This window comes from Podarcis erhardii (genome assembly GCF_964252035.2).
Source record: "Podarcis erhardii genome assembly, chromosome: 11".
Taxonomy (NCBI): Eukaryota; Metazoa; Chordata; class Lepidosauria; order Squamata; family Lacertidae; genus Podarcis; species Podarcis erhardii.
In genome coordinates, this window is record NC_138501.1 from 23,805,095 (window position 1) to 23,817,548 (window position 12,454).

The window sequence follows — 12,454 nt, forward strand, 5'->3', positions numbered from 1 at the left end:
TGATAGAGTGATGATACTAATCTAGAAATTGGTTTGTGCCCAGTACATGATTGAAAAGCCTTCTCAGGCACTTGTTCAAAATCAGTCATATCTTCTTCAGTTTCAAGCTTTAGAAATGGTTCCAGCCCATGAGTCATTGGGCATATTTTTTCACCATGCTGGAAATCAGGAGGAGGAAACGAGCCATTCTGTCTCTGAAGTACTTCAGCAAATTGCTGGAGAAAAGGTGCTCCAAGTTGTGGGTTCTGAAGTTCACAGCAGCACAACAAAGATATTTCCTTGCTTTGTAGATACAACAGAAGTCCACTCTGTATTCATCACCACTTGCCTGGGCAAATTGTGTTACAATTTGAATTCCATAGAATTCCATAGAATTCATTTGAGTCAAAGAATTTGTTGAGCTCTAAGCAGTGCTGTTAAGTCTCCTGGACTTTCAGTATCAGTTGGCAAATAAACAGGTGTAATTCATATAAACAGGTGTACTAAGAAGGTTTATATTAGCAGGCAGTTGAGCAACAGAAACTTGTCTCATTAGGTTATTTGGCACAGTTCCTAGGTCGGCATCTTGAAAAGGTAGTGGTTGTTTTTTACTTATGGACTTCTCACATCGTTATGAACCTTTGTTTATAATTATCTGTGTGAGCCTACATACACTTCTACAGATAGTTAGATACAAGTTTTACATAGGTAGAGATACATAGATATAAAATATGTGTTGATAAATAGATATAATGCAGCATTTTAATAACACCAACCTACTTGATTCTGGTCCCCATTCCAATTTTATCTTCACAACAACCTTGTTGAAAAGGTTAGGCTGATAAGTTAATAAATGACTTTTCATTCAGTGGATTTAAGAGAAAGCCCTTCCCTCAATCTTAATCTTGCTTCCTCTCATCCCAGAGGGAATGACTTTGCCACAGTCTGGGCTGTTAACCTTGTTCCTCAAGGGAAATAGAGATTTACAAATAAATAAAAAGACAAAATATGCATTTTCTTTTGTGAAATGTGTTTGTAAATAAAAGCTAGTTCCCTGGCTTCTGCCTCTGGTTACATCATTCTTGCAGTGTAATGGATCTTTCTTCCATAAAGGCTCTTTAGAAGGACCAGAATGAGCAAGGTAATTGCTTGTGTTGTGTACTGCATGTGTGGTTTACACTCAAAGTTGGATCAGTTTCTCTGTTTTGTAACAAAGCTGCAAAGGAACAGTTGCAAGACAGTTACAAAGAAACAGGTTAAGCTGCGCTGGTGCAGAAATGTATTGCATTGGTTGTGCAGCACTAGCTCCTTTCTCAATGGGTAGCTATTCTAATCCTAATTCTAATTCTTACTTTCATATTTATGAGCACTTAGCTTGTGTGTAAGGTAATGTTTAGAAGCTAACAGCATCAAATATCAGAATTTACAGAAATATTTCATAACCTAATTTCTCATCAACTTTGTCTGCAGATAAGAACACATGAATGGATGCATCTGCAGACCAAAAGATTGAAATTTAACATCCTTCTGACAACTTACGAAATTTTACTGAAGGATAAGGTAAGTAATTTGACCACCACTCACTTCTCAAAATGAAAGCAGAATACTAGTCTTGCCTGTCAACAGTTCTTAGGTTCAATAGAAGAAGTGACTTGTGAATTTTATTGCTGAAAAAGGCAGTCGTTTTCAATTTTATGGAAGGAGGTAGAAAGTTTTTAATAGATTAGTTGTTCATTTTTCTACAGCATCACTTAAATTGCCATTTTAAATGCTTAATCTCTGAAACAAAAAGTCACTCATTTTTTATTTTATTTGAACAGTCATTCCTTGGTGGTCTGAACTGGGCATTTATAGGAGTAGATGAAGCCCATCGATTAAAAAATGATGATTCCCTCCTGTACAAGACGTTAATAGACTTCAAGTCCAATCATCGCCTCCTTATCACTGGAACACCTCTGCAAAACTCCCTGAAAGAGCTCTGGTCCTTGCTTCACTTCATCATGCCAGATAAGTAGGTAAACTTACTATACTAGCCATGTACAGTTAGTAGAATTATTTAATTAGCACTCCTTGAAAAATGGTAGGGACTGCAACTTTGCTGGTTTGCTTTGTTTTGGTGCAGAATGTCTGGAGAGTTTATTTGTTTATGTTGTTAGTCGGCTTTAAGTGACACTGGAACCATGTTAAAACAAAACAAAAAGTCCAATGCCTCTGGGAAGCTTACAGGCAGAACATAATGATGACAGCCATCACTGGTCACCTATTTATTTTAGCTGCTCTGGCTTGTGTCCAGCTAAGTTCTGCTATTAATTTATGTATACTAATTTCAGTAGTAGACTGAACTCTTGAGTAGAATTTAGTTGAGAACAATCCTTTGTTTTGTATATTTTCAGTATAGTCTCGCAATAGAGGTAAATAATGGTCTTCTGATATACTGGCTACTTTTATTTGTTTATGTAAACCATACGTCTTCAACATAGATTTGTTTTTAGGGTAGCAAAGCAAAATAATAAGAAACAGGAAGTTAAAATTAAAATGATAGTAATGATTATTTTAATAATACAGAAAACGAATATAGCAAATAAAAAAAAACTCTCAACAGAGTTTGTTTAATTTACTTAAATAAATTAAATAGAATCACTTAGACCAGTTTAATTTTAAAGGGTGCTTACATTAGCAGTTTGTAAATTTGTGTAACTACAGAAAGCTGCTGAAAAGACTCAGATTATTTGTTCACTTCTACTAACGACTATACAGATTTTTATTAAGATAGAAACCTGAGCATCATGGCTGTACTAGGAATCTTGCTGGGGGTTATTGGAGAACCCTTTGAAGGCAGGGGTGGGTTGTTTTTTATCCGTATGGTCTCTGCCAGTAGAATCTTTTATATCTCTCCCAATAAAGTCTTGTTTGTTCACCTTTTACTTTCCTTCAGTATGTTGAGAGAGTGACAGCAGCCTAAATATATGCTACTTGCCCATATTTTTCTTATGGACAAGTATGAACAAAGTGGAAGGAAATTAAAATGAGGATGAACTGTCAGAAAAGAAGGGAGAATAAATTAGCAGAGCTTTTTGGGGGGGGGGCGTGTCACTCGGAAGTAAGTCCCATTGAATTCAAGTGGGACTTACTCCTAAGTAAGTGTGTATAGGAATGTGTACAGTGCTTAAGCTGCTTTAAAACTAAGTAGCATAGAACTTAGTGAAACGTTTAACAACAAGGGTCATTTATTTTTCATAATTCAAATTTTCTATTGGCTTAATAACTTGGCTGATTATACGCTTGTACAGTAAGACAACTGGCATAGTATGTATGTTTATTTTGAAAATCTGCCACAATGGTTATATTGAAAATTTGCCACAATTTAGAATGTTACATTTTATATTGAAGGTTTTCTTCTTGGGAAGATTTTGAAGAGGAACATGGGAAAGGAAGGGAATTTGGCTATGCAAGTCTTCACAAAGAACTCGAACCATTTCTACTAAGGAGAGTTAAGAAGGACGTAGAAAAATCTCTTCCTGCCAAGGTTGAACAAATTTTAAGAATGGAGATGAGTGCATTGCAAAAGCAATATTATAAGTAAGTAATTTATTGTGGCTGTCAAAATAATTTACACAGTGAAAAGTGAGCAGGTTTCTTTCATACAGTAAAGAGTTTGCCTGTCTGCCTGCAAGCATTTTTAAAAAAATTCTGTTTTCCACAGTTTCATTACTGACAATACGCTTTTTTTTTAATATCAGGTGGATTTTAACTAGGAATTACAAAGCCTTAAGTAAAGGTTCAAAGGGCAGTACCTCAGGCTTTCTGAATGTCATGATGGAGCTCAAAAAGTGTTGCAATCATTGCTACCTCATTAAACCACCAGATGATAATGAATTCTATATTAAACAGGAGGCCTTACAGGTAAAATTTCATGTCTTTGTAAAACTGCTCTGCATATATTGTTCTGTATATAAAACAAATTAAAATGCAATGATCACATTACTGGGTTTTTAAATGTTAATTAAATAACCTAGGAATGATGATGATGATGATGATGATGATGATTACCACCACCAAGTAAACATATCTGGGGAGGAAGTTCCACAAACGTGGTGTTGCAGCTGAGAATGTTCCCACTGCCTCACCTTGTTTCATAGCAATATTCTGAATGCGTAGTGTAGCTTTTTAAATCTAAGAATTCTATGCACAGGAATAGATGTAATTGTGTTAGGCATATTCAGACTTCCTTAAATTTTTGATTTGTGGTTTCTACCTTTGGTTTCTGGTAGTTCCCACAAAATGCATTAACATTAATGTACAGACATAATCTTCCACGCAGTCGCTGATTTTTTTTTATGTCTTGTGTTTTCTTTCAAGAATTTAATCCGGAGTAGTGGGAAGCTCATTCTTTTAGACAAGCTGCTGATTCGCTTACGAGAACGTGGCAGCAGAGTGCTTATATTTTCTCAAATGGTGCGGATGCTGGACATCCTTGCTGAATATTTGAAATATCGTCAGTTTCCCTTTCAGGTAAGAGCTTACTATTAAATTATATCACTGTGCACACATTTGTTTATTGGCCTCATGCTGTTTACACACTAGCACAGTGTTATTCTAATTGGTCTTTTTCTCTCCAGAGGCTAGATGGGTCAATAAAAGGAGAACTGAGGAAACAAGCACTGGACCATTTTAATGCAGAAGGTTCTGAGGTAATGTATTCACTTGCCTGTTTTATGTTTTGTTTTATCTTTTAAGGAATGTGTTTTGTTTCTAGCAGCAGAAAAGATTATTTGCCATCTTATAAACAAAAACCTTCATAGTGAAATCCAGGATTTTATGTTACAAAATGGAACTGTAGAACTTTGTTTAAGGTTAGCAGTTTATTTTACAACATTGTTTGTGTTGGAGACAAATGTTTTGGTACAGTTTTGGGCAGTTTTAGAATGATTGCATTCTTAAGTAGTTTAAAACAATTTTAATGTATACAGTACTTTGAATGTCAAAATGTATCAGTTAACTCTCCTGTTAAGTATATTTTTACAGTTTTTGTTTCAGTCTTCCCGTCTCTCTTAATTTCAGGACTTCTGCTTTTTACTGTCTACCAGAGCTGGAGGTCTAGGCATAAACTTGGCATCTGCAGATACTGTTGTTATATTTGATTCTGACTGGAACCCTCAGAATGATTTGCAAGCACAGGCTAGAGCTCATAGGATTGGGCAGAAGAAACAGGTACATATGTCTTGTTTGATTTAGGTACTTGGTTGGGGACAGGAACAAATTATATGAAATCCAGTTTACATATATATGTGTGTTTATCTGTGTTTATTCCCCCCACCCCTCAAGTGACGTAGTTTGAATGTCTGGGTCATGTTTTATGGATGTGTTCATTTACTTGTCTTCATCAATATGTTGTTTGTTTGTTTGTTGGGGTGTGTGTGTGTAACAATTAACTAAAGAATTCAACTTTTTAATAGAAAGACAACTTTAATGTGCCCAGTTCCCAAAACTAGCAGCCTGACTCCAACAGACACAGTACTAGCATATAAATGTTTATGATAGAGTATATTTAAAAGAATGCAAGTACACTTCGTATACCTTGGCTGCAGTCCACCAGCAGTGAACTGAATGTGCTCCCATCTCCACAGAGACAGAGGAGCTCTGCTCCCCATAAACTATGCACAAAGCTTTCAGGCTAGCCATGGCATTCTGGAGATGTTCCACCACTGTGATCAGCCTGACATCTCCTTGCATCTGTACAGTGATGATTCACAAAAGGGGAAAGTGCTGATAGCAAGGCCATAGGAAACTAGATTTGGGTTTCACAGCAGCAACAGCACACATATATGAAATTTTATTTATTGCCCACCCTTCACCCTAAGGTGCCAGGGCAGATTGCAACACTAAAACACAATATGAACACTAGTTATAACAACTTAGAATCACAAAAATAAGGTGGATCCTAAAAATATATACCGCAAATGTAAAAGCCAAGGTTATAAGCTGCATCTTCAGTGTTCACCAGAAGCTGTACATTGAAGGTGCCAGACACACCTCTGTGGGGAGGGAATTCTACAACTTAGGGGCTGCCACAGAGAATATCCTCTCCTGGGCCACTACCCGGTGTTGTTAGAGCGGAAATGGATTCACACTGCAGAATTGGGGGCTTGCATGGTTTCTTCTTGTAGAATTGCAGCCTCTGAAGGTAGAAACATGTCTCGTTGGAATATACTGTTCATTCAAATACCTCTAAAAGACTGTCACATAATTGCTCCAAGCACATTACACATTTAAGAGGAGTTAAAAATATGAATGCCATTTTAAATTTAATATACAGTCGTACCTTGGAAGTCGAACCGAATCCATTCCGGAAGTCCATTCAACTTCCGAAATGCTTGGAAACCAAGGAGTGGCTTCCAATTGGTTTCCTATTGCACAGGCGCGCTGGAAACAATAGCGGAAGCTGTGCCGGACGTTCAGCTTCCAAAAAACGTTCAGAAACCGGAACACTCACTTCCGGTTTTCGATCATTCGGGAGGTGAAACGTTCGACTCCCAAGGCGTTCGGGAGTTTTATTTGTGACTAAAACTTCACTTTATTTCCTATTACTTTAGTGATTCCCGTAAATCTTTATTTTTTGTTTGGTTGCTCACAGGTAAACATTTATCGGCTAGTCACTAAAGGATCTGTAGAGGAAGATATCCTGGAAAGAGCCAAGAAGAAAATGGTTTTAGATCACCTTGTCATTCAGAGAATGGACACTACAGGAAAGACTGTGCTGCACACAGGTTCTGCACCTTCTAGGTATACCTTTGGGGATGAACTGTAAGCCTATCTAACAGACAACTTCCCAAAAATGTACAGATAATCCTTCACAATGTTAAGGGAGTTATGTTGACTTGTCCAAGGTTACAAAACTTGCCAATCATCTTCTTTCTCTCAGGATGTCAGGGCTAAATCTCCTGGCTCCTGAAGCTAACAGATAGGCATCACCTGAGATATCACTTGCTTTCCCATCATGCAGTCCTTTCTTCCCTTCTCAAATGATAGAAGATGGCTTCAGACTGATTCCTTCCTCCCTTATTAGAGCAACGGTTCTGAAGGAGCCAAACTGAATTGACCCAGAACTGCTGAAAAATATATTAATGGAAAGATAAACATGGGGGGAGGGTTGAAGAAAGGAGGGCAGTAACCAAAGGAAGAGAATCCCTCTGCCTGACGTTTTCCCTATTGGTGTGGATTACGGTGACCTAAGAAGCTTAAGGAACCAAGACACAATTCTAGGAGAAACTCTGAATTTATGTTATTGATTGAATGTGTCAGCTCATTGTCTGTGGGCATCTAGTATCTTAGACACACACATTTTTGTGCCTTGTGCTGAGTAAAAGAGTAACATGTTCCCTTTATTTTTAGCTCTACACCTTTTAACAAAGAGGAGCTGTCAGCTATTTTAAAGTTTGGTGCTGAGGAACTTTTTAAGGAACTTGAAGGTGAAGAACAGGAGCCACAAGTAAGGTTAACATCCTAGCATTTGATTTTTTTGGTCTATTCAAATCAACATTCCACCAGTAAGATTTTATTTTATTTTTTTCAGGAAATGGACATAGATGAAATCTTGAAGAGGGCTGAAACACGGGAAAATGAAACTGGCCCATTAAGTGTCGGAGATGAATTGCTTTCCCAGTTTAAGGTACTGTACTTTTTCATTCCATAATTATGTTAAGCAAAAATTATTAAAAGCAACTCCATTTTAGAAATGCTTTCTGTTAAAAGCTCCAAGTTTTTCCTCGGGAAACAGTTTTTCAAAATCTGTTTAGAAGAATGTAGTCACCTCTGTCCCTTTTTAAACACTTGAATGTTGAGATTTGTTTAATTTTTTTTTTAACCTCACTAAGAACTTTTGTGCCTCTTCCCTGTATGCAGATCCGTGCAGGGGGAGGCGGTAGCCAGGTGCAGTTGCCTCAGAAAGCTAAGCTGGCAAGGGCCCCCCACCAGGGACCAGCTGATTTTTTGTTCAAATTTATAACTTTATTCTAGCAAGACTCCTGCCCTGGGCCTCAGACAAACTCTGCATGGTCCTACCTGTATGTACTCCAGAGAGAAAAGAGGAAAGCTGATTACTGTTGTTAGAAACTTCCTTGAGTTTCTGGAGAGGTATAGTGTGTATAAATAAATTTATAATCATCTGACACTGTGGCTGCTATCCTGTGAACATACTTGAGAGTAAGTATTTGGACTTGCTAGAACTTAATTTCCACATTAGCATGCATAAGATTGGTCTGTAAGTTAGCAAGCCCTCAGTAACTTTATGCTAGGGCCTCTAACACAGACGAACAGAAACACCTTTGGGGAAGAGTGCACAAAGGATAGGATCCCGGATTAATCATGCTTAGAGTTGACCCATTGAAGTCATGATGCTCAGGTTAGCCCTGTTTGTTGTATTTGGAGTGTGTGTGTGCGTGTGCGCATTGGTAATTACTTTTATCAAAACTATCATTTTAACAGGTGGCAAATTTCTCCAATATGGATGAAGATGACATTGAACTGGAGCCTGAACAAAATTCAAGGAACTGGGAAGAAATCATTCCAGAGGTCCATAGGAGAAGATTAGAAGAAGAGGAAAGGCAAAAGGAACTGGAAGAAATTTATATGTTACCCAGAATGAGAAACTGTGCAAAACAGGTAAAGATTACTTTTGAGAGGCTTTCTTTCCCATTGCGTTTTGTGTTAGAACAAATTGTACTTGAAATGTTGAAATTTGCTTTAGTTTCAGAAATGGAACACTTAAATTTTGCACTGTTTTTTAAAATAAAAAATACAGATCAGCTTCAACGGAAGCGAAGGGAGACGTTGTAGAAACAGAAGGTATTCTGGATCAGATAGTGACTCCATCTCGGAAAGAAAACGACCCAAAAAACGTGGAAGACCACGGACTATTCCACGGGAAAACATTAAAGGATTTAGTGATGCAGAGATTCGGCGGTAAGAAATGGGGAAGGGGGAAGATCTACAAGGGGAAAGTAATAGGAAAATTATCCATTGGAAGCTTGAAATGCTTGTATGTTACCTGTCTTAAAAATCACGCTTCCTTTTCAATTACTTTGATAAATACTGTTTCACACATTACATTAAGCTATTAAATTGAGGGTACATATTTGTTTAAATTCAAATAGAGTGGTTACATTTACAGAATTTTGGGTTTATATCGCAGTACCTTCATCTTCCCCACCCCATTTAAAATTCTACAAGCCATTTTAGAAAGAAAATAAAGTTATTTCCTTTTGTTTGGATTGCCAAATAGTATGGATTTTGGATTGAAATAAATTAATATTCATATAATCTATAATGGCAATTCAGTATAGAGAAGGTTGTAATCCAGCATCTCTTTCTCTCTGCATGGCATCTGATAGTGTATGGAAATATTGGAACCTACATTTGAGTAAATGCATATAGGATCGAGACCTTTTTTATATTATTTGTGGAAGATAGTACATTTTTTAAAAAAGAATTTTGAAACTTAGCTTTGTATTTACACATTATATTCTCTCATATAGATTCTTTATGGGCACACTAACTTCAGTAGAATATCCTCTATAGATTGTCTTTATTCACTGACGTTACCAAATATTTTCCCTTCTTAACTTTACGTAGTGTATTTTTCTTGCATGCATATTTTACTGGTTTATCTTGAAAAAGATATGATATAAGGACCACGTAATTAACATACTGCTTTTTGTTTTTACAAAAAAGGTTTATCAAGAGTTACAAGAAATTTGGGGGACCTCTTGAAAGGTAAGCTTGCCTGCCTATTAAAATCCATTTATTCATGGGAAAGTATAATTATTAATACTGCTCCTTGCATGTTCAAGGAGCACAGATAAGGTGGTTTTGCTATTTTGGGGGGAGTCAGTAAACTGAGTGGTGCAGTTCAAACAAACAAAACATAGCTTAGTGCAAGCCTTGCCTCAAACCATGCCATCTTCTTTCTGCTTCGCCCTCAATGATAAATCAGGAAATCTATTTCTTGGTTTGAAGTTGACTGAAGACCTGGCTTGTTCTGAGCTTGGTGACCATAGTTGCCATGTTTGGACATAACAGGAGACTTGCACTCCAAAGATGTAAGAGGCAGCAAGCAAAGTCAGAAGCATAATTCACACCTGAGATGTTCATTAACGTGATATTTTTCTAACACAGAGAGAGCAGGTGTGTGTTTTAGAAAGAGAGGAAAAATTGTCCTAAAGCTAATTTACATTACTCACTTAGCAAGGGACTATGTATAATCAAACCCTCTTTCTCTGAAATTAGCAGTGGGCTCCCACTGTGTGTGTTAGAAGCTTGGGGTGGGAGGAAGCTACTCATTGCTGAGGAGAGATCTGCCGCTGCCAGAACAATGGATAAGGAATTTGCCGGTGCAGTATGCTGAGTGACCAAATAACAAGTGTGCCTTGTTAGAGCACCTGGGGAGGCTAGGGTAGAACAGGTATTTTTTAAAAATATGCATCCATTGCCTGCTGTGACCAGGGAGTGCTACTACAAGAGGCTATTGGAGAGGGTTGACGTCTTGAATTTCCTCATTAAGAAGGTTGTATAAATATCTAGCATTAATGCATATTCTGTTTTTCATTTCTCACATACTGATACGAGAGCTATGATACTTCTGCTCTGTTGCAGGTTAGATGCCATAGCAAGAGATGCTGAATTAGTCGATAAATCTGAGACAGACCTCAGACGGCTTGGAGAGCTGGTACATAATGGATGTATCAAGGCTTTAAAGGACATCTCATCTGGACAAGAAAGAGCAGGTACAGCTTCCAGGGGGTGGAGGCAGAGATTGCTTATAACCCATGCCAAGAACTAAAGAAGTGAGCTCCTGTGACACTTCTTTTTCTGCCCATACAAGCAGTCCCAGCCTTCCTTGGCCATGTTCCTGAGTGAACAAACACAGCCTTTGAACAGAGATATGGGATTGGCAGTAGTTCCCATGATTGTTCTGGTGCTTCTTCCTAACTCCAAAGCAGCTATACTCATAACTGTACAAATAAATAAAATAAATAAAATTTCCAGTAGTACCTTGGAGACCAACTAAGTTTGTTCTGGCTATAAGCTTTTGTGTGTATGCACACTTCTTCATATGCATGCAGGGAGAGAGCAGGAGATGGGATGCAGAGCCCTCCATTAACTGCCTAGAGACCAGCTCCTTCTGTTCCTGAATTGTTTCCAAATCAGCCTGTTTTCATAAGCACTTTAAAAACTGGAGCCTGGTCTTGCTTCCCCACCCCCCAATCTCTCTCCCCATTCCTTTTTCATTTTCTGTTGTGTCTGTTTAGATCAGTGGTTTTCAACCAGTGTGCTGTGGCACCATGGGGTACCTTGAATGATGGTCAGGGGTGCCATGGGCAACACTGGCCTCTGTCCCTCCTTCCTTCCCTCCCTCCCTCCTCTGATGCCCTCTTGCATCTCTGCCTTCCAAAGGCTTGCACAGCTATTAGTTGCAGCAGCGGCTGCCCGGCGGTCCCCCAAGGAGAGGGGATAGGAGGCTGAGGGAACGCTCCGCAAGGGAGGGTGAGAGGCTGCCAGCTCTGCAGACAAGGGGCGACATAACTGGGCTCCTGAGCCCCACAGGGGTGCCACAGAAAGAATGTAGCTGGTCAAGGGAGCCGTGGACTCAAAAAGGTTGAAAATCTCTGGTGTAGATTATAAACCTCAGGACAGTAACTTGTTTTTTAAACTTCTCTGGGTGTCTATTTTGCTGAAGCACAAAAGCTGGATGTTACCAATTAATGGATTAAGTTATGTTGTGATAAGATTTACGTAGGTGTGTGAGGTATAAGTGAGGCCATATTCTTCACTTGACCTGAAACTGTTTGTCCATGTCAGCAGCACTCCTTGTTGCTTTTTTTTCTATCTGGCACATTGTTGGTTCATGTCCTTGAAACATTTGTATTGATTACCTCTTCCTTCTAGTGACCTCATGTTGAAAGGGCATCTTGTTCCTTCACATTTTGGAATAGTGATGCATAAAACTGATCTAACATTTACCTGTTTTATATTCTTATTTGAAAGGGGGCAGACTTGGAAAAGTTAAAGGCCCAACGTTCCGAATATCAGGAGTGCAAGTAAATGCAAAACTAGTCATCTCACATGAAGAAGAGCTGGAACCATTGCATAAATCCATTCCTTCCGATCCAGAGGAAAGGAAGAGGTTTGTTACATTTGTTTTATTTTGATTGGGGGTGGGCAGGTATGTTGCTAGGGAGTTCTGACCACATCATTGCTCAGGAGTTTGAATATCTCCATTCACATAACAGCACCCTCTGCTTTGGCCACAGCTGATTAAGCTTTTTTCCTGTTCTAGCCACTCTTATGCACAGATCTGAGGAGTGAGACCTATGAAGAGTAGAGCAAGTGTCATATAGTGGTTAGAGTGCCTGACTGTTCAGGAACTCATGGCCTATTTGGTAGAGCCCCCTTTCTGATACCAGCATTGTTGCAGCTT

At 38.5% G+C, this 12,454-nt stretch overlaps 1 protein-coding gene across 2 annotated transcripts in view; it reads left to right on the top strand.

Moving 5' to 3' along the window:
* The window catches only part of CHD1 (chromodomain helicase DNA binding protein 1), a 44,388-nt gene that overhangs the window by 23,381 nt on the left and 8,553 nt on the right, over nucleotides 1–12,454 (top strand). For both annotated transcript variants that reach the window (XM_081880302.1, XM_081880303.1), the window contains exons 13-27: nucleotides 1,450–1,539; nucleotides 1,800–1,990; nucleotides 3,370–3,558; nucleotides 3,720–3,882; nucleotides 4,339–4,491; nucleotides 4,599–4,670; nucleotides 5,041–5,190; nucleotides 6,614–6,762; nucleotides 7,372–7,468; nucleotides 7,553–7,648; nucleotides 8,464–8,640; nucleotides 8,780–8,940; nucleotides 9,709–9,750; nucleotides 10,630–10,760; nucleotides 12,022–12,160. In XM_081880302.1, the coding sequence (XP_081736428.1) occupies nucleotides 1,450–1,539; nucleotides 1,800–1,990; nucleotides 3,370–3,558; nucleotides 3,720–3,882; nucleotides 4,339–4,491; nucleotides 4,599–4,670; nucleotides 5,041–5,190; nucleotides 6,614–6,762; nucleotides 7,372–7,468; nucleotides 7,553–7,648; nucleotides 8,464–8,640; nucleotides 8,780–8,940; nucleotides 9,709–9,750; nucleotides 10,630–10,760; nucleotides 12,022–12,160 (2,000 nt within the window). The remainder of the gene's footprint in view (nucleotides 1–1,449; nucleotides 1,540–1,799; nucleotides 1,991–3,369; nucleotides 3,559–3,719; nucleotides 3,883–4,338; nucleotides 4,492–4,598; nucleotides 4,671–5,040; nucleotides 5,191–6,613; nucleotides 6,763–7,371; nucleotides 7,469–7,552; nucleotides 7,649–8,463; nucleotides 8,641–8,779; nucleotides 8,941–9,708; nucleotides 9,751–10,629; nucleotides 10,761–12,021; nucleotides 12,161–12,454) is intronic.